Here is a 19,087-nt window from a genome sequence, read left to right as displayed (position 1 = left end):
CTTTGCCTTACGGAGTTGCACTTCTGTTATGCTATTCCAGAATTTTTCCGACAACATACTGATAGTCCTCAAAACTTTTCGAGCTACAAATTTCTTTAAATGTGGTAATAAATGGTCAGATGCTTCCAAATCTTGTGAACAGCGTGGATATATCCATTATTTATAATGAAAATTCTCCAGATTTCCTAATGGCAAAGCTCTTTCGTGGGAGGGTGCATTGCACTGATGTTCTGTTGCTTTCCTCCTCTTCCAGTTGTCCTCAAGTATTTTTATCATATTTTCCCGTAAAACTTGCGTAATAGCCGTTAATTTTTTTATTCATTGGAAGCTAATCAGGGGCACTCCTTCCGCAGTCCAGAAAACACTGCCCTTTACCTCGAAGCCAGGTGAAATACTTCGCCTTTTTGCGCGAGACCACCAGCTTATTCCACCCACTCCTTGGGTCGTGGCCTTCTTTCTGGCTTGAAGTCGCCATATATACCGCATCTGCATAACAATGAGGGCTGCACCAAATGCAGCACCTGTCTTGCACAAGCTCTTCTCATACTTATTTCTTCGTGCATAATGTTAAATACTTTTTATTCCCCTCAAGTGCCGATGGCGTCAGTATTTTGTATGCTTTTTAATAACGAATTGTCCAATATGTAGCTGCGCATTTCTGAGACGTAACACCGCTTTTGAATTCAGTATCGTATTTATTAACGGTAGAAAATGAGGGAGTACTACCTTATAAAATATCAGCTTATGATGAACTTACGTTGAAGATAAGTCGTCTAAAAGAAGAATTTTTCAGTGTGGTATTCCAGTTACTTCACTTCAACAAATCACAAACCACACTATTGCTTAGATAAGTAAAGTAAACAATTATTTCTCATGTCTTGTTTACAGTTAAATGTACAGATACAAAATTAAATATATGTATACAATCAGTGCCATCGCGGGGCTGGGTTTTCTGGCTTATCTGCTTATTAGTAGTTTGCTGGATGGTGTTTGATACAGGTAATTTTGTTTTGCAAAAATAGAACACTGCAGTACTTTAGGAGACTTCAGGGAGTATATGTTAACGGTTAAGGAGCTAGGGGGAGGCGGGTGGAGGGGGACCTTGAACTAAGGGAACTGTAGTCATGAATCTCTCTGATATACTGGTAGGAAAATGGTTCAAATGGCTCTGAGCACTATACGACTTAACTTCGGAGGTCATCAGTCCCGTAGAACTTACAACTTAAACCTAACTAACCCAAGGACATCACACACATCCATGCCCGAGGCAGGGTTCGAACCTGCGACCGTAGCGGTCGCGCGGTTCCAGACTGTAGCGCCTAGAACCGCTCGGCCACCCCTACTGGCAAGAACCACAGGTACAAGGACACGCGTCGTAGTGGGGTACCCTCCCATTCTAACGAAAACGAGGTTATCACTGTCCCTGCTGTTGGCACATGTAGTGGGAAGAAGACTACTTCTGACCACCCTCATTACCTGTTCCTGGAATTTTCTAAGCAGGTTTTCGCGGAGTATTAGCCGTCATTCTCGTCCGGCAGTTGGGATCAGTCTACATCTCAGTTTCTCAATCACTCAGCTCTATCAATATTCGCACTGTCCTTGGTCCACATTTTTACTTATTTACTCACTTCGCAAGCCAGTGAAGTACTTTGTACTAATGTCGAAGGTTTTCCGTCCTATTCCGTTCGCGCGTCGAGCGAGGCAAAATGATTGTATATGCGTCTCCGTACGCGCTCTAATCTCTCTTATCTTCTCACAATTCACACGCGAGATAAAAGATGAAGACCTGTCACACACGCTTAGTCAAACACTGGTTCTCTGTTTTGACCCAACAGACTTTTACAAGAGCAGCGTCAGCTTCCTCCCTCTTTTTCATGTGATCTCAGCAAATACTTTTGCTTGACTTGTGGTGTGGACCATACTCACCTGTAAAAAAACCTAGTAACGTGTCTCAGAATTCATTAAATGTCTGTTGTCATGGTCACGCTTGGCCAGTACACTGCAGTTGATCAGACTACTGTCTTGGTTGTTTCTCTTTTCAAAAGCACTGCTTCATCCCAGACTCCTACTGACAAAATGTACCTTCCATTCGCCTTTCCCACTATAGGTTTTACCAGTTCGGCGTACTTTACATTGCTTTAGCACTACGCTGAATATTTAAACGATGGGACGGTTCCAGAACTACACCACTAATACTGGAATCAGTTTTGGTGTGTGTGTGTGTGTGTGTGTGTGTGTGTGTGTGTGTGTGTGTGTGTGTGTGTGTGTGTTTCTTTGCACATGTGTCTGCGATGTGTTTTTGCCAAGTGTGTTTCATCCGAGTCGTTCTCCTTTCACCCATGCAGTTCTTTAAGAGAAGCTTGAACCCTCCAGAATCATCATCGCTATGCATACATTGGTCTGTAATTATGTGCAACTATTCGTTTTACCCTTATCGTAGACAGGGGTGACCTTCAACTCTTGCCCAACCATGCGGGACTGTTCAGCATGCGAGATAAACAAGAGTTCAAATAGGGGCTGATTCAATGGCGCATTCAGTTTAATATATAACAATGGAAAATCCAGGATGGAATGTAACAATACCAGAGAAGGAAAGTTGCTACTCATCATATAGTGGAGATGCGGAGTCGCGATAGGCACAACAAAAATATTCACACAATTACAGCTTTCGGCCATTGAGGCCTTTGTCAGCAGTACACACACACACACTTCTGCAGATAGCTGTAATCACACTGTGAGCAGCAGCATCAGTGCATAATGGGAGTGGCGACTGGTTGGGGGTAAGGAAGAGGCTGGTGCAGGGAGGGGGAGGGATAGTGTGGTGGGAGTGGCGGACAGTGAAGGGTTGCAGTTTAGACAGAAGGCAGGGGAGAAGATATGGAGGAGGGATAGGGTAAGTAGTGGAAAGGTGAGAAATAAAAGGAAATTAAAAGACTGGGTGTGGCGGTGAAATGATGGCTGTGTAATGCTGGAATGGGAACAGGGTGAGGGCTGGATGGGTGAGGACAGTGACTAACAAAGTTTGAGGCCAGGAGGGTTACTTACCACCTCCCCCTCCACACCTTCTCTCCTGCCCTCCGTCTAAACTGCAACCCTTCAATGTCTGCCACTCCCACCATACATCCCTCCCCCTCCCCACCCCACGCTTCTCCTTACCCCCACCCAGTCACCACTCCCATCATGCACTGGTGCTGCTGCTTGCAGTGTGATTTCAGCTCTCTGAGACTGCAGACATGTGTGCAAGTTGAGTTTGTGTGTGTGTGTGTGTGTGTGTGTGTGTGTGTGTGTGTGTGTGTGTGTGTGACTGCTGACAAAGGCCTTAATGGCCGAAAGCTATAGCTGTGTGAATCTTTTTGTTGTGCCTATTGCAACTCACTGTAGTATCTAGTACTTTTGTCAGGGCCTTGTGCCTTATTCGTTTTTGTACACACTAAGAAAAAACAGAATCACCACAAAAGAACTATCCAAATGGGATGGATATTGGCACATGAGATGTACATGTACAGACAAACAGATGATTACAATTTCGGAAAAACTGGAAAATTGAGCAATTCAGTAATGTGTTGGTCCACCTGCCCATCATACAAGCAGTTACTATGTTTGGTTCAAAATGGTTCAAATGGCTCTGAGCACTATGGGACTTGACATCTGAGATCATCAGTCCCCTAGACTTAGAACTACTTAAACCTAACTAACCTAAGGACACTACAAACATCCATGCCTGAGGCAGGATTTGACCCTGCGACCGTAGCAACAGTGCGGTTCCGGACTGCAGTGCCAAGAACTGCTCGACCACAACGGCTGGCACTCTGTTTGGCATTGATTGATTGAGTTGTTGGATGTCCTGCTGGGTGTCATGCCAAATTCTGTCCAATTGGTGCGTTAGATCGTCATTATCCTGAGATGGTTGGAAGGCCCTGCCCATAATGCTCCACACTTCCACAGTTGGGAAGATATCTGGTGACCTTGCTGGCTAAGGTAGGGTTTGGAAAGCACCAAGACAACAGAATAATTTAGACGAGGTTGGAGCAGCACTGGAAGTCCGAGAATATAGCTGAGCCATTTAGTACTTCGGAATGGTGTCTGTAGTGTCTCTTCAGATCAATATATGAACCCAAACTGAAGCCATACCTACTGGCAGTAGAACGTTGACTGATTCAGTTCAGATATTGTCTCTCGATGTCACTCCTGCAAAGTCTATGGCAGTATGCGCTTGACTGGAGACGTTGATCTTGAAACGATCTTTTCTTTCTCATGGAAAAAATGGAAACGAGCGTTTGGCGTCATTGGCCGGGAGGTCCCTTGCGGGGCAGGTCCGGTCACCTTGGTGCAGGTCTTATTATATTCGACGCCACACTTGGCGACCTGCGCGGCGGATGGGGATGAAATGATGATGAAGACAACACAACACCCAGTCCCTGGGCGGAGAAGATCTCCGACCCAGCCAGGAATCGACGCCGGGCCCGTAGGGCGTCAATCCGTCACGCTGACCACTCAGCTATCTTCTTTTTTTTCATCTACATCTACGTGACTACTCTGCAATTCACATTTAAGTACTTGGCAGAGGGTTCACAATCTCTCTAACATTCCACTTCGTAACAGCGCGCGGGAAAAACGAACACCAAAACCTTTCTGTTCGAGCTCTGATTTCTCTTATTTTATTTTGATGATCATTCCTACCTATGTAGGTTGGGCTCAACAAAATATTTTCGCATTCGAAAGAGAAAGTTGGTGACTGAAATTTCGTAAAAAGATCTCGCCTCGACGAAAAACGTCTTTGCTGTAATGACTTCCATCCCAATTCGCGTATCATATCTGCCACACTCTCTCCCCTATTACATGATAATACAAAACGAGGTGCCATTTTTGCACCCTTTCGATGTCCTCCGTCAATCCCACCTGGTAAGGATCCCACACCGTGCAGCAATATTCTAACAGAGGACGAACGAGTTTAGTGTAAGCTGTCTCTTTAGTGGAGTTGTTGCATCTTCTAAGTGTCCTGCCAATGAAACGCAACCTTTGGGCTCGCCTTCCCCACAGTATTATCTATGTGGTCTTTCCAACTGAAGTTGTTGGTAATTTTAACACCCAGGTACTTAGTTGAATTGACAGCCTTGAGAATTGTACTATTTATCGAGTAATCGAATTCCAACGGATTTCTTTTGGAACTCATGTGAATCACCTCACACTTTTCGTAATTTAGCGTCAACTGCCACCTGCCACACCATACAGCAGTCTTTTCTAAATCGCTTTGCAACTGATATTGGTCTTCGGATGACCTTACTAGACGATAAATTACAGCATCATCTGCGAACAACCTAAGAGAACTGCTCAGATTGTCACCCAGGTCATTTATATACACTCCTGGAAATTGAAATAAGAACACCGTGAATTCATTGTCCCAGGAAGGGGAAACTTTGACACATTCCTGGGGTCAGATACATCACATGATCACACTGACAGAACCACAGGCACATAGACACAGGCAAAAGAGCATGCACAATGTCGGCACTAGTACAGTGTATATCCACCTTTCGCAGCAATGCAGGCTGCTATTCTCCCATGGAGACGATCGTAGAGATGCTGGATGTAGTCCTGTGGAACGGCTTGCCATGCCATTTCCACCTGGCGCCTCAGTTGGACCAGCGTTCGTGCTGGACGTGCACACCGCGTGAGACGACGCTTCATCCAGTCCCAAACATGCTCAATGGGGAACAAATCCGGAGATCTTGCTGGCCAGGGTAGTTGACTTACACCTTCTAGAGCACGTTGGGTGGCACGGGATAGATGCGGACGTGCATTGTCCTGTTGGAACAGCAAGTTCCCTTGCCGGTCTAGGAATGGAAGAACGATGGGTTCGATGACGGTTTGGATGTACCGTGCACTATTCAGTGTCCCCTCGACGATCACCAGAGGTGTACGGCCAGTGTAGGAGATCGCTCCCCACACCATGATGCCGCGTGTTGGCCCTGTGTGCGTCGGTCGTATGCAGTCCTGATTGTGGCGCTCACCTGCACGGCGCCAAACACGCATACGACCATCATTGGCACCAAGGCACAAGCGACTCCCATCGCTGAAGACGACACGTCTCCATTCGTCCCTCCATTCACGCCTGTCGCGACACCACTGGAGGCGGGCTGCACGATGTTGGGGCGTGAGCGGAAGACAGCCTAACGGTGTGCGGGACCGTAGCCCAGCTTCATGGAGACGGCTGCGAATGGTCCTCGCCGATACCCCAGGAGCAACACTGTCCCTAATTTGCTGGGAAGTGGCGGTGCGGTCCCCTACGGCACTGCGTAGGATCCTACGGTCTTGGCGTGCATCCGTGCGTCGCTGCGGTCTGGTCCCAGGTCGACGGGCACGTGCACCTTCCGCCGACCACTGGCGACAACATCGATGTACTGTGGAGACCTCACGCCCCACGTGTTGAGCAATTCGGCGGTACGTCCACCCGGCCTCCCGCATGCCCACTATACGCCCTCGCTCAAAGTCCGTCAACTGCACATACGGTTCACGTCCATGCTGTCGCGGCATGCTACCAGTGTTAAAGACTGCGATGGAGCTCCGTATGCCACGGCAAACTGGCTGACACTGACGGCGGCGGTGCACAAATGCTATGCAGCTAGCGCCATTCGACGGCCAACACCGCGGTTCCTGGCGTGTCCGCTGTGCCGTGCGTGTGATCATTGTTTGTACAGTCCTCTCGCAGTGTTCGGAGCAAGTATGGTGGGTCTGACACACCGGTGTCAATGTGTTCTTTTTTCCATTTCCAGGAGTGTGGACAGGAACAGCAGAGGTCCCAGGACGCTTCCCTGTGTTTGGTCGTTGCGGACGTCACACGACATCCGTTCCGTTAAAGTTCGTTTACTTGTCCTTCCACTCAGTGTTTTTTTTTTACACAGAGGCCAACCAGCCCTCTGACCGAACACGCTGAGCCACCGTGCGGGCTCTATCAGGGCGGAGTTCTTTCTCATGAAGCATGTCTGCTTTTATCGGGGCATGTGAACTCGCAGAACAATCCATGTTGGGGTTCTGAAAACCCTCTGAAGTTTTATCAAAAGCTTGTGCATGGCTTGAAACATGTGTGTGATGTGCTGTTAACGGAACATATTTGGGTTTCTTCGCGTAAAAGGAGAACCTGATGTCCAATAATTTTGTTTGCAAACGCGGCTACTGCAAGAGCTGCAAAACTAATTGATGAAAAAATATATTATCTTTCATCGGAGAAAAACAACTAAGGAAAGGATCTATGATTTCTCATTCAGGACAACGCAATGGAAAAGCACACACCGTCGGTGCGTCTGTAGCAGTATTACGATGTGTTTTTGAAGGTAGTTATAATTTTCTCGGACTTACTTGCAAACCCTTTCCTAAGTCGTCTTAATGATTACAAAGGTTCTCTACACTGCGCAACTGACCGGACCGTCGTGCGGTGAACGCAGCCTGCAAATCGGCCCGTGTCTCCCTTTATTTGCAACGCCAGAGACAGCACTTACGTATCAGTGAAATAACCTGTTACTGCAGAGAGAGACGTCTTTGCTGATGACTACGTGGCATGATGTATGCGCATATGGTGACCATACCGTAATTTGTGGTACTGGTTACCACTATGTGCAGAGATACAGAAATTCAGGTACTGCAACCACATGTAAAAGGGGTGAAGTTTACCAAAATATCTTCTTTATTGGCGATGATGATTGTCCATAAAAAAGAAGGGAAAGCTGAAACGTGGAAGGGATACTTAGATGGGCTTTGGAAACGAAAACAGTGCCATAGAAAGAGTTGGATGAAGAAATGGGAGATTAGATAGTGCAAGAAAATGTTGACAGGGCACTGAAAGACCTAAATCGAAGAGACATTCCCTCAGTTATTGAAATCCTTGGGAGAGCTGGCATTGCTATATCGCTGTAGCGCAACCCAATACCAATTGCAGGTTGCGTATCTAACAGCTTCCAGCGGTAACAAAAACTCGATTTTCAATATTTCCCGTACTTGTTGACTATATTTAAAAGCTTAAATATCTGTCATAATCCACCCATTAAGAGGTATAATCTTGCGTTAAACGTTTAACTCAATAAGACTGGTAGTATAGTTAGAAACTGTTTATCTTGAGCCAGTATAACTGACGGCACGCAAACATCCGGAATGAGATATTTGAGAATGAGAGCACTTTCCAACTTCCGAAAAATTTTAAACCTTTACGAAAGATTTTTTTGCCGACATTCCCACCCCCCCCCCCCCCTTTCAAATAAAATAAGTGGCAAAGGGAAAAAGTTCATCTCTTACTAGATTTTTGCTGTTTGTGCATTCAGACTTCATCATCAGTCATGAAGTTTTACTTTATTACTTCTTTACTATTAACTCTTTCCGCAACAGACTTTGCAGACAGTATCTATATACGTCATTCAATGTTCCTGCACAATTATATCGTTGCACGACCCAAAGTTCAGGAGGTACGGCATCGTAAACATTTCAACGGGTGAAAAACGAGATTTTGATTAAAATCGAGTGCAAATTATCGGACTATATTCGTCATTATTTCATCATGAGAGCATTTAGTCACTTCCAGCAAACTTTAACCATGATTTCAAACCTTTCGTAAGCTTTTTTCACACTTGCATGTTGAAAATGAAATACTTAACACATTAGCTCATTTGTAAAATACACGTTTGAAGCTGTTTTTACACATGCAGGCTAGATTCCTTAATAAATCAGATGTTTTACTGGTGACAAAACTGTTCCGCGTCTTGTGGAAGATATGATGAGATCGGAGAAATACCCTCAGACATCAGGAATTATGTAATAATTCAAATTCCAAAGATAATAAGTGCTGACAGGTTCAACAAATCATAATTGCAAAATTGTTGCTCAGATTATTTAGAGAAGAGTGGAAAAACTGATAGAAAGCAACCTCGGGGAAAATCAATTTGGGTTCCGGAGTAACTATGCAACGCGTAATGTAATACTGACCCTACGAACTATCTTAAAAGATGGGTAGTTGCTGTTGTTGTTGTTGCCTTTAGTCCGAAGACTGGTTTGATGTCGCTTTTGGTGCTACTCTCTTCTGTGCAAGCCTGTTTATCTCCGAATACTAAGTGCAACTTCCATCCTTCTGAACCTGCTTACTGTGTTCATCTCTTTACGGCTTGCTGAAGGATGAATAACATCGGGGATAGGCTAAAACCCTGTCTCACTCCCTTCTCATCCACTGTTCCCCTTCACGTCTCTCTACTCTTGTAACTGCCGTTTGGTTTCTGTAAAAGTTGTAAATAGCCTTTCGCTCTCTGTATTTCACCCCGATTTCAATGAGAGTACCCCAGTAAACATTCTTAAAAGCTTTCTCTAAGTCTACAAATGCTTTAAACGTAGGTTTACCTTTGCTTAACCTATCGTATAAGATACGTCGTAGGCTCATGATTGCCTCGCGTCTTCCTACATTTCTCCGAAAGCCAAATTGAACTTCCCCGAGGTTCAGCTTCCATCAGTTTTCTCTTCCTTCTGTAATGAATTCTTGTTAGTATTTTGCAACCATGATATATTAAACTAATAGTTTAATAATTTTCACACCTGTCAGGAGATGGATTAAACAAAGAGAAATCTACGTTTACAGTATTTGTAGTCTTAGAAAAAGCATTTGACATTGTTGACTGGAACGCACTCTTTGAAATTCCGATCTTAGCAGGGATGAAGTACAAGGAGCGTAAGATTACGTACGGCTTGCACACACAACCAGGTTGTGTCGCAGAACATGAAAGGGGAGCAGTAGTTCAGAAGCGAACAAGACTGGGTAAGTAATCTGTACCCGATACAGGACCGGTTAAAGCCCAAACGACACAAGCCACTGCTTGAGTCGTCAAACTGGGAGGGGCGCCCTAGTGCAAGATCTGTATACAGTGCGTAACATCATTAGCAGCGAAAACTGACACGGATGGAAGTGTAAAAGCGAAAAAGGAGAGAGGAGACAAATAGCTTTACTTGGAAAATGTTCTCGAATCAGACCTGCACCAATGTTATTCAATCTGTACACTGAGTAAGCAGTTTTACACGAACGGAATATCTGCATATAATATTAAACTTCAAGAAGAAGACATAAGAACTCTGAGTGCGCTGATGATATTGTAAATCTGTCATACAATATACGTCTCTGAAGAGCAGTTGAACGAAATGGATAGTGTCTTGAAAAGCGTTTATAAAATGAGCGTCAACAATGGTAATGGAATGTAGTTAGAGTAAACCAGGCACTGCTGAGGGAATTCCATTAGGAAATGAGACACTAAAAGTAGTCGATAATTTTTTCAATTTGGGCTGCAAAATAACTGATGATGGCCTAAATAGAGATATGACAAGGAAGGTATTTATGAAAAAAGAGGAATTTGTTGACATAGATTGTTAATTTAAGAGTTATGAGGTCTTTTCTGTAACTATTTGTCTAGAGTGTAGCCTTCTACAAAAGTGATATATGGGCATAAGCCGCTCAGACAAAAACAGAATAGAAATTTTCGAAATGTGGTGGTATAGAAGAATGCCGAAGATGGGAAGGGTAGATCCGGCAATGAATGAAGAGGTACTGAACCAAATCTGGTTGAAGATAAAATTTAAGGCACAACTTGACTAAAAGAAAGAATGAATTCAAATGACATATTCTGAGACGTCAAGAAATAGTCAATTTGGAATTTGAGGGATGAGTGGGCGGAGAGACAGGGGGAGGGGATGCAGAGGAAAACCAAAAAATGCACACAGTAAGCAGGTTGGATGAAGACTGCAATATGAGGATAGTCTGAGAAGTCTGGTAAATTTCCATGAAAGAAAGGAAGATTTTTGTTACGCCTTCATGGTTGGTAAGCTTGATTATTCCAAAGATCATATAAAGAATTTTAACAATATACAGCCTACAGTCTATTGTTGACTGCCGTCTGAATTGGGGAGTGCCTCGGCTGCGATTGAAAATGGAGGAAAACAGTTATGTTCTGACATTAAAACGATTTCATTTGACGGGCTGGACTGCCACACAAATCGAAACATAATTGGATGAAGTTCACACGGACTCTGCAGCATCATTGAAAAACATTTACTTTTGGATTAATGAATATAAACGTGGTCAGACAAGCACCGAAGACGAAGCGAGCTGCGACCGTCCAATTGGGATCACCACAAAGGAAACCAATGACATAATCAATGATATGATAATGCAAGACCGGCGAGAATAAATTCTTATAATTGCTAACACTGTAGGCATCTCAACTGAGCGAGTGCATAATATCACGCACTGTGAATTGGCTATAAAGAAGCTGTGTGCGAGGCGGATGCCACAGTTGCACAGTCTCCCAAAAGCACACCGAGCAGATCATTCCTACACAAGGTCTGGTCATACTTAATCGCAATCCGCAAGACTTTTTGAGCTGATTTGTGACTGTTGATAAAACATGCGTTGATCATTACACACCAGAGTCAAAACAATGGACAAAGACTGGTGAAAGTGTACAGAAGAATGCAAAGTCCATTTTCTCAGCTGGTAAAGTGACGGCCACTGTCTTCTTGGAATTCTCAAGGAATAATCCTCACATATTACGTGGAAAAAGGTAGAACCATCACAGGACCCTATTATGCTTCATTGTTGGATCGTCTGAAACTTGCGTTGGCTGAAAAAAGACAAAGATTTGTGCGCAAAAAAAGTGCTCTTACCACAGGATAATGCACCATCCTACTCACGAGCGATAACGATGGCGAAGGCGCATGAACTGGGCTTTGAATTGGTTCCCCATCCACCTCATTCACCAGAACTAGCACCAAGTGACTTCTTCTCGTTTCCTAACTTGAAACTTTGTCTTACTCGGAAGGAATTTTCATCCAGTGAGGAGGTGACAGCTGCAGCCACCAAATATTTTACAGAAACTGACAGAACTTATTTTACCGATAGCATGAAAAAGCTGGAGAATTCCTCAAAGGAGGCCGTCGAGAAGTAAGGACAGTTTTTTACAAAACAAACATTTCTCTTTTACCAGACTTACGTAGCTACAGAGATGAAGTAGTTTACACAGGATAGACTAGGGTGGAGACCTGCCTCAAATCAGTCTTCGAACTGATTTGAAGACCACACCATCGCTTATCCTGGAGACTGCTGTACGTCACATGAATCGCGACAAAGCTGCCTTGTTAAAGATTGTACTGAAAGTTAATAACTAATTCTCTGAAAAAAGGAACTGTCTATGAACCTAGGTAGCGCACAATACATGCAGTTCTGTACTGCGAAAACGAACCCGCACTATTAGAAATAACGCATGAGGAAAAAATCTGCAAATGAAACATAATATTTTAAATTCATAAGTGTTTGTGTTCATGATATCCTAACCTGGAGGTAACTTGCTATAGATCTTATATTCATCTGCACTGTTATCGTAGCAGCCTTGGGAGATGAAAATGTGAAAAATTTGACTTACCGTATCTGTTATTATTCGCGAATGCAACGCATCGTATTCCGAAGCAATTCTCGACGGGGCATTTTGCAGAGGCGCATATTAAGGATGATAATATGTGGTACCCTCTTGCTATGGGTTTATGAAGCAATTGTCATTTTTTATTTGTAATTCAGTGTTGGTATCATACGAAGATAGTGAGTGGAGCTGTGGACCCTAGAAAATGGAGTGCCATGTGGAGAAATCGGAACATTTCCGTTATATTCTTCTGTTTTGACTTGAGTGGAGGGATGACAGCAGCGGAAGCAGCCAGAAACATTTGCGTCGTGCACGGGGATAATGCTATTGGATAGAGCACGGCAAGAAAATGGATTTCTCGTTTTAAGCACGAGCTTTCTGACATTAGTGACTCAACGTTCAGGAGGACCTTCGAGGTTTGATGAAAATCGTGTAAACGCATTAATCACAGTGATACATGTCAGCGTACTCCAGAACTGGAAAACGTGACGAACTGTTATCATTCCATCATCGTAAGACATTTTATGCAATGAGGAAGGTTCAAAAATCGGGTGTATGGATACCGCATGCTCTAAGCCAAAATCATGTGCTCATCATCAATTGGCTAGTGAAGAACACCGACCATTCCTATACCGTATCGTTGCTGGTGAGGAGAAAAAGCGTCTTTATGCTAACACAAGGAAAAGAAAAGAAAGGAATGGAGAATATTGTCAGACAGTCAATACTTGACATCTCACGTTCATTATGCATTGACAATACAAAGAGTATTTGGGGGTCATCAGTACTGCTAGTCAATATAGCTAGTACTGATAATACGTCAATACGCGCCATCAGGCGGTCAGTATATCGACGTTTTGAGAATACTGATGAAAGCGTGAGCGCCCCTTGATAATAATGCTCTTTCGTCTTGTTTTGACCTCATTTTCCGCACAACTACTGTCCTAACCCAGTACCTTCTTGGGCTGTGCAAAAGCGAGAGACTGTCAAGGATATTGTCAGTACTGCCTCTGTCCGCATACAACACAATGTGTTTCCCAAGTTTTTAGTGTTTTCAATATTATTACGCAACAAGTCTATCTCACTCAATGTGAGAAATTCGTCAGTATTGTTGACGGTGAAGGGCCCGCTTTTAAACGTTTCTGTGTGCGCCTGATCTTGATTTTTATCTTCGCGGTCATTACTGGGGTGATTCGTTGGGTGCTACATATGTACCTACATCCCTTACTTAACGCTGGTTCTTGAAAGCTTTGTAAACAGGGTTTCGCAGGATAGTTGAGACTAAAATAAAGTGTTTGACAGTTCAGATTAACGTCTTTTCCGCGACGCACTCTCGTGGGTCAGATTTACGTTATGCAATAAAGAAGGAGCGTTGTACACACTTGTGTGAGTGATTTATTGCAGACCAGCCGTCGCATATTTACTATGTTAGTTTCTATACACACACAAGTAACGACAGCACAAAGCCACGATCTGAGATCTGCTTCTGGCTGTTCTGTGTCCTTCCCCTACTCACCAAAGCGTGGTGGTGTTCCTTGCCGGCATTGTACCGTTGGAGGCTGTTGTCCACGGTCAGGGCTGCGCAAAATAGTCCGCTGTCAGGGATATCCAAAATAGTTTGCGGTCAAAGATGTACAAAATACTCGTGTGTCCCAGTTCCGTTAGCACTGCGGCTGTCAAAAATAAAGGCCATTGATTATGTCAACAAAATCACTGTATTTATTCATAATAGTCTCCCCCTGAATCAAAACACAATTGAAGTCTTTTTAAAAGTGTTTTGAAACAGTCATTGTAGTCCTTTTTTGGAGTTTCATTAAAGCCTGCTGTACAATTTTGTTGGATGTCATTAACTGTGGCATAACGGTGTCCTTTCATTGGCAGATTCAATTTGGGGAGCAACCACAAGTCGGTTGGGGCCAAATTTGGCGAATACAGTGGGTGGTCCAGAATTGTGATCTGCTTGCTGGTCACATACTCCTGCAATGTCTTCACCTTGTGGGCTGGAGTGCCGTCATGGAGAAGATACGAGAAACCACCGTCTTGGTATTCGGGTCGAATTTGACGAATTCTAGGGCATAGACGCTGGAGGGTGCAAAAAAGTTGATGGAATCTCTTTGCCCGGCTACTTTGCGTACTTAGCTGAGGGGCGACACGTTTGCCTGCCATGCATCGGGCGCGGGTTCGAATTCCGACCAGGTTAGAGATTTTCCCCGTTCATGGACTGGATGTTGTGTTGTCGTCATCATCTTGTCATCGCCACGAAAGCACATGTCGCTCAATGTGGCGTCACCTGAAATAAGACTTGCACCCGCCCGTAGAACTTCCCCGGTTGGGGCCTCCCGGCCTTTACTGCCACACTGTCATTTCATTTTACTGCTCCATTGCCATTTCTGACTAGTGTCTGACACCAACTTGCATTCACGTTCAGGACATCTGGCGCAGCTTTGACTTACTTCACAGCTATTTTTGAAACTTCAAGGGTGGTAACGCCGCAACTCGCTATGAGATAATACTGCAGTTTGGAATTTCACACAAGCAGTCCTAAATGGACCTGAGAGACACTATATGCATTTTCGCTCGCACTCTCCCACTTATACATTCGGTGACGTTTCAGCAACACATTTACTTCCATGATGATGCATTAAAATGCTGCGTCTTCTTCGGATATAGTTAGAAGCTGCCTGTATTGAAACTCTTAGTGAGAAGCAAGGCGACAAGAAGAATATCGGCATGAACATAACATTGATAGCGGAAACAAATTTGTCAGTAAAAAAAAAAAGAAGCAAAGAGGCGTTAATGTTACTTTTATTTCAGGCATTCCCCTTAGAAAGAAAGAAATGGTTAAAACTTAAGACTTACCACCAAGTCTGAATGTTAATGAGAGTCCAAATGTCCGACAGCCCGAAATGGAAAAAAAAAACGTGTTTCCAGAAAAATACGCCAAAATGAAACATCCGAGACTGTGCTTGCTGAAGATACCATTTTCACACACATTTTCAAGTGAGAGATCTCAAAAATTCAGATCGTACTTTATTATTATTATTATTATTATTGCTATTATTGTCATCGTCAGTTACTGTTATTATAATAGTAAAAATGGGAAATATGTTCACTATGGTAGATTTCGTATTTTATCATTAGTCAAACAATTCCTGATCTTCTAGAACTGCCCAATGTGTCAGTTGATGATTTCTGCAAATCCCAGTGAAGCGGCATTTTGTAGCTGGCAGATGGATATTTTATCAATACCAGTGGTTTTCAAATGTCCACTAATACACCGATGAGCCAAAACATTGAGCATTCCCCACTCCAACGTTGGATACCACCTAGTTGCATTACAGGCATGTGGTGCGGTAACAAATGCAAGCAGAGTGGACACGGCCGGGTATCACCCTAGCGAAGACATGGGCTGAAAAATGGGGAAATCCATTGAGCTAAGCGACTTCGACAAAGAGCAGATTATTATTACACAGAGCCTGTGAACGAGTGTCTCAAAAACGGCAAAGCCAGTCGAATGTTAACGCGCTACTGTCGTGAACATCTACCAAAAGGAGGAGGACAGTGAAACTACCATTAGACACTCAATGGTTGATGTCCGTGACTCTTCACAGTACATGGGGTTCAGAGGCTTGACTAATCTGCAATGTGGGTGACCCGTGACATTTCTGCCCAAAGAGCACAGTGTTGGTGCACACAAGTGTTTCAGAGCACATCTTTCAATGGACATTGTTGAACGCGGAGCTCCACAGCAGACCACCCCTATGTGTTCACATCTTGACCCAACAACATAGCCAGTTACGAATGCAGTGGTCATGGAACCATTAGAATTCAACTGTCGATAAGTGGAAACTTGTCAGTTCCTCAGGTGAATCACATTTTTGCCGCGCTAGGTCATTTGTCATCTCCACAAATGCCATCATCGAGGTGAATGATGGCTTGAAACATGGAGTGCGCCATGGATGCAGACTGATGGGAGCAGGATTGTGCTGTGGGAGACATTCTCCTGTGCTTGCATGAGCCTGTGGTAGTAACCGAAGACATGTTGACAGCTGCTAATTACCTGCATACCTTCATGTTTGTCTACATTGACAGCAATGTCATCTTTAAGTAGTATAATTATCTGTGTCTCAGAGCCAGAACTAAGCTACAGTGATTTGAGGAGCATTATAACGGACTTGTCTTGATGTCTCAGCGTCCATCACAGTGCATGCAAATCAGTGGCCTGTTATTTATGTGAATTACATGACCTGTGCGTAGACATCTAATGCCACATACCTCCACAAAAATAAGCTCCTTAACATGCAGAATTAGAGATGTATTTCATTCCAAAGATGGATAAACAAGCTGTTATTGACACTGCTCCTAGTGTGACAAGAGCCCAAGGGACAACTTTCATTGGTTTGAACCAGTGTCCCTGTAGTCTGATTTTCAAACCCTCAGATCTGACAAGTTCTTCATGTTGTTTTTTGTGAGTTCTGCTGTCTCCTGGGATGACAGCCTGTGATCCATAATTTTTTTTTCCACAATTGAGATGTCTAGTGTATCCTGGTCCAGCATTGAGTGGTCTGAAACCCCACAGTAATTTGACTTTTTTTTTATAACTTTTTCTGGTTCTTAGTCCCACTAATTCCTTGCCACCAGCAGATGGTAATTTTGAAATAAGTTTCAGTGGGTCATTTATACATCATCATCTCAGTTGTTCTCTTTCAAACCTATCCATCTGTGACAGAACTATTGTTGCTGTGACTTATAATACTCTTCTGTTTGTAGGAAATTCTTCCTAAACAGTATCACTAAACGGTGTAAGTTAGGGGCCTGACAATTTTTAACATGTCTCCCTATTCTGTTCACAATAATTTAAGTATATTTGCATAGGAACTCCACATATCTGTTGTTCTTTCTGGGATACACTTGGATGGAACAGACAAAACACTATTTTTGGTCATGTCCTTGGATTTTCAGCAGTATTTAGTTTTCCAGTAAGAATTATATAATTGTTGTAATCTTCCCATTTAGTCAATGAAGTATCATGTTTAGCCCTCACAAGTGGACAGACTTACTGTAAAAAGTCTTCCAACTTTTCAACTGATCGTTTGGAAGTCCTTGGTTAATGAAGTAATCACTCTCCTCTCTCAATCCTCCTGCCTAAAAAGAAGAGGAAAAATTTGTGCACTTCCTCCCCATCCCCCCCCCCCTTCCCACACACACACATGTAGTAGTGAGTAGTTTGCTAGTAGAGAGAATTCTGGGAGTTATTCTTCTTATTTTACTGTCGCCATCCAAGTATGTAATGTTTCAGTTGTTCCTTCTCTATGGATAATAATACACAGAGACAAACACATTTGATATAATGTACAGTCATCTCAGTCATTTGTTTATAAACTATTTTTTTTTACAGGAATGGCTGAAATTGCAAGTGCTCTGTTGAGCGAAGTGGCAGAGCCACAGGGAACATCCGGCAACAAGGTCACAGTTGTGGGGGTTGGTCAGGTTGGAATGGCCTGTGCCTTCAGTATACTTACTCAGGTAATCAAAACATTAGCAGAAATGACTTGAGACTTCAAAATTGAATTCTGTGAAGTTTTGGTGTTTCATTTGGCGTAATTTTGTCTTCATTTTCAGCACGTTGCAAGTGAAATAGCACTGGTTGATGTTGTTGCTGACAAACTGAAAGGTGAAATGATGGATTTGCAGCACGGTCTTACTTTCATGAAGACAGGAAAGATTGTGGCTGGCACAGGTATTTTTTAATATTTTAAAGTATAGTTTGATAGTTCTGTAGTTTTTCAGTTTCTGAAATTGTGTGCTGTGTATGGCATGAAGAAATTACTTAAATGAAGTTTACCACTTTAATTGAAGCAACTGTGGGTTCTTGATGAAACATTGTTAATCAACTAACCAAACACTGTTCGTTGCCTCATTTAACAAATTTTATTATGGTTGCTGCACAACTAGGTTACAGGTTACAAGCCCATTTTCAAATACATTACTGATTCCAAATATGATAAGGCAAAGATAAAGATCATAACTTCTTAATGTATTGATCCTTGGCTTAATATGAATTTTTTCAATGACCATTTAAAAAAAAAAAATTATGTATGGAATTAGGCAATTCAGCAATTACACTAATATGACTAAACATACCTAAATATAAAGTTATGCATCACCCTAGAAGTTTCCTTGTACTCATGGATTGAGCCCAAAGTTTTACTTTAATCTAGAAGTTGTGATTCCTGTAAAAGAGGTGAATAATTGAATTGGGTTTGCTCATTTAATAATAGGTGTTGGGATATATTTACACTTTTTTTTAAGGCTGTCTCTTTGCCAAGTTTTGCCACCTTTTCTTCTAAGTGTAAGACTTCTGCATGTATTACATATTTGTAGTTTTTGTTAAGGCAATGTTCTGTAAAGGTTGAATCAAGCTTCTTCAGTCATCAGCTTCTATGACGTTCTTTAAACCTGATGCATGTTGACCTCCATCTGTCCCATGTAGCAAGAAGACACTCCCATCATATGATCTTATAAACATCACTTTTGTGCGGTCAGTTTGTTTGTCTTTTGTGTTGAACAAGAAACTACCTATTGTCTGAGGGGCATAAATCAGCACAGAGAGAATCTTTGCCTTGAAAATATTACTTATCCTTTTTGACATTTTCGCT

The 19,087-nt window shown here is 43.0% G+C and overlaps 1 protein-coding gene across 5 annotated transcripts in view; it reads left to right on the top strand.

Moving 5' to 3' along the window:
- The window catches only part of LOC126266619 (L-lactate dehydrogenase), a 291,594-nt gene that overhangs the window by 221,662 nt on the left and 50,845 nt on the right, over positions 1–19,087 (top strand). For all 5 annotated transcript variants that reach the window (XM_049970968.1, XM_049970966.1, XM_049970970.1 and 2 more), the window contains exons 2-3: positions 17,827–17,954; positions 18,051–18,168. In XM_049970968.1, coding sequence (XP_049826925.1) covers positions 17,829–17,954; positions 18,051–18,168 — 244 coding nt within the window. In that variant the 5' untranslated portion in view covers positions 17,827–17,828. The remainder of the gene's footprint in view (positions 1–17,826; positions 17,955–18,050; positions 18,169–19,087) is intronic.

This window comes from Schistocerca gregaria, chromosome 4, assembly GCF_023897955.1.
Source record: "Schistocerca gregaria isolate iqSchGreg1 chromosome 4, iqSchGreg1.2, whole genome shotgun sequence".
Lineage (NCBI taxonomy): Eukaryota > Metazoa > Arthropoda > Insecta > Orthoptera > Acrididae > Schistocerca > Schistocerca gregaria.
This window is presented reverse-complemented; position numbering and strand designations above follow the sequence as displayed.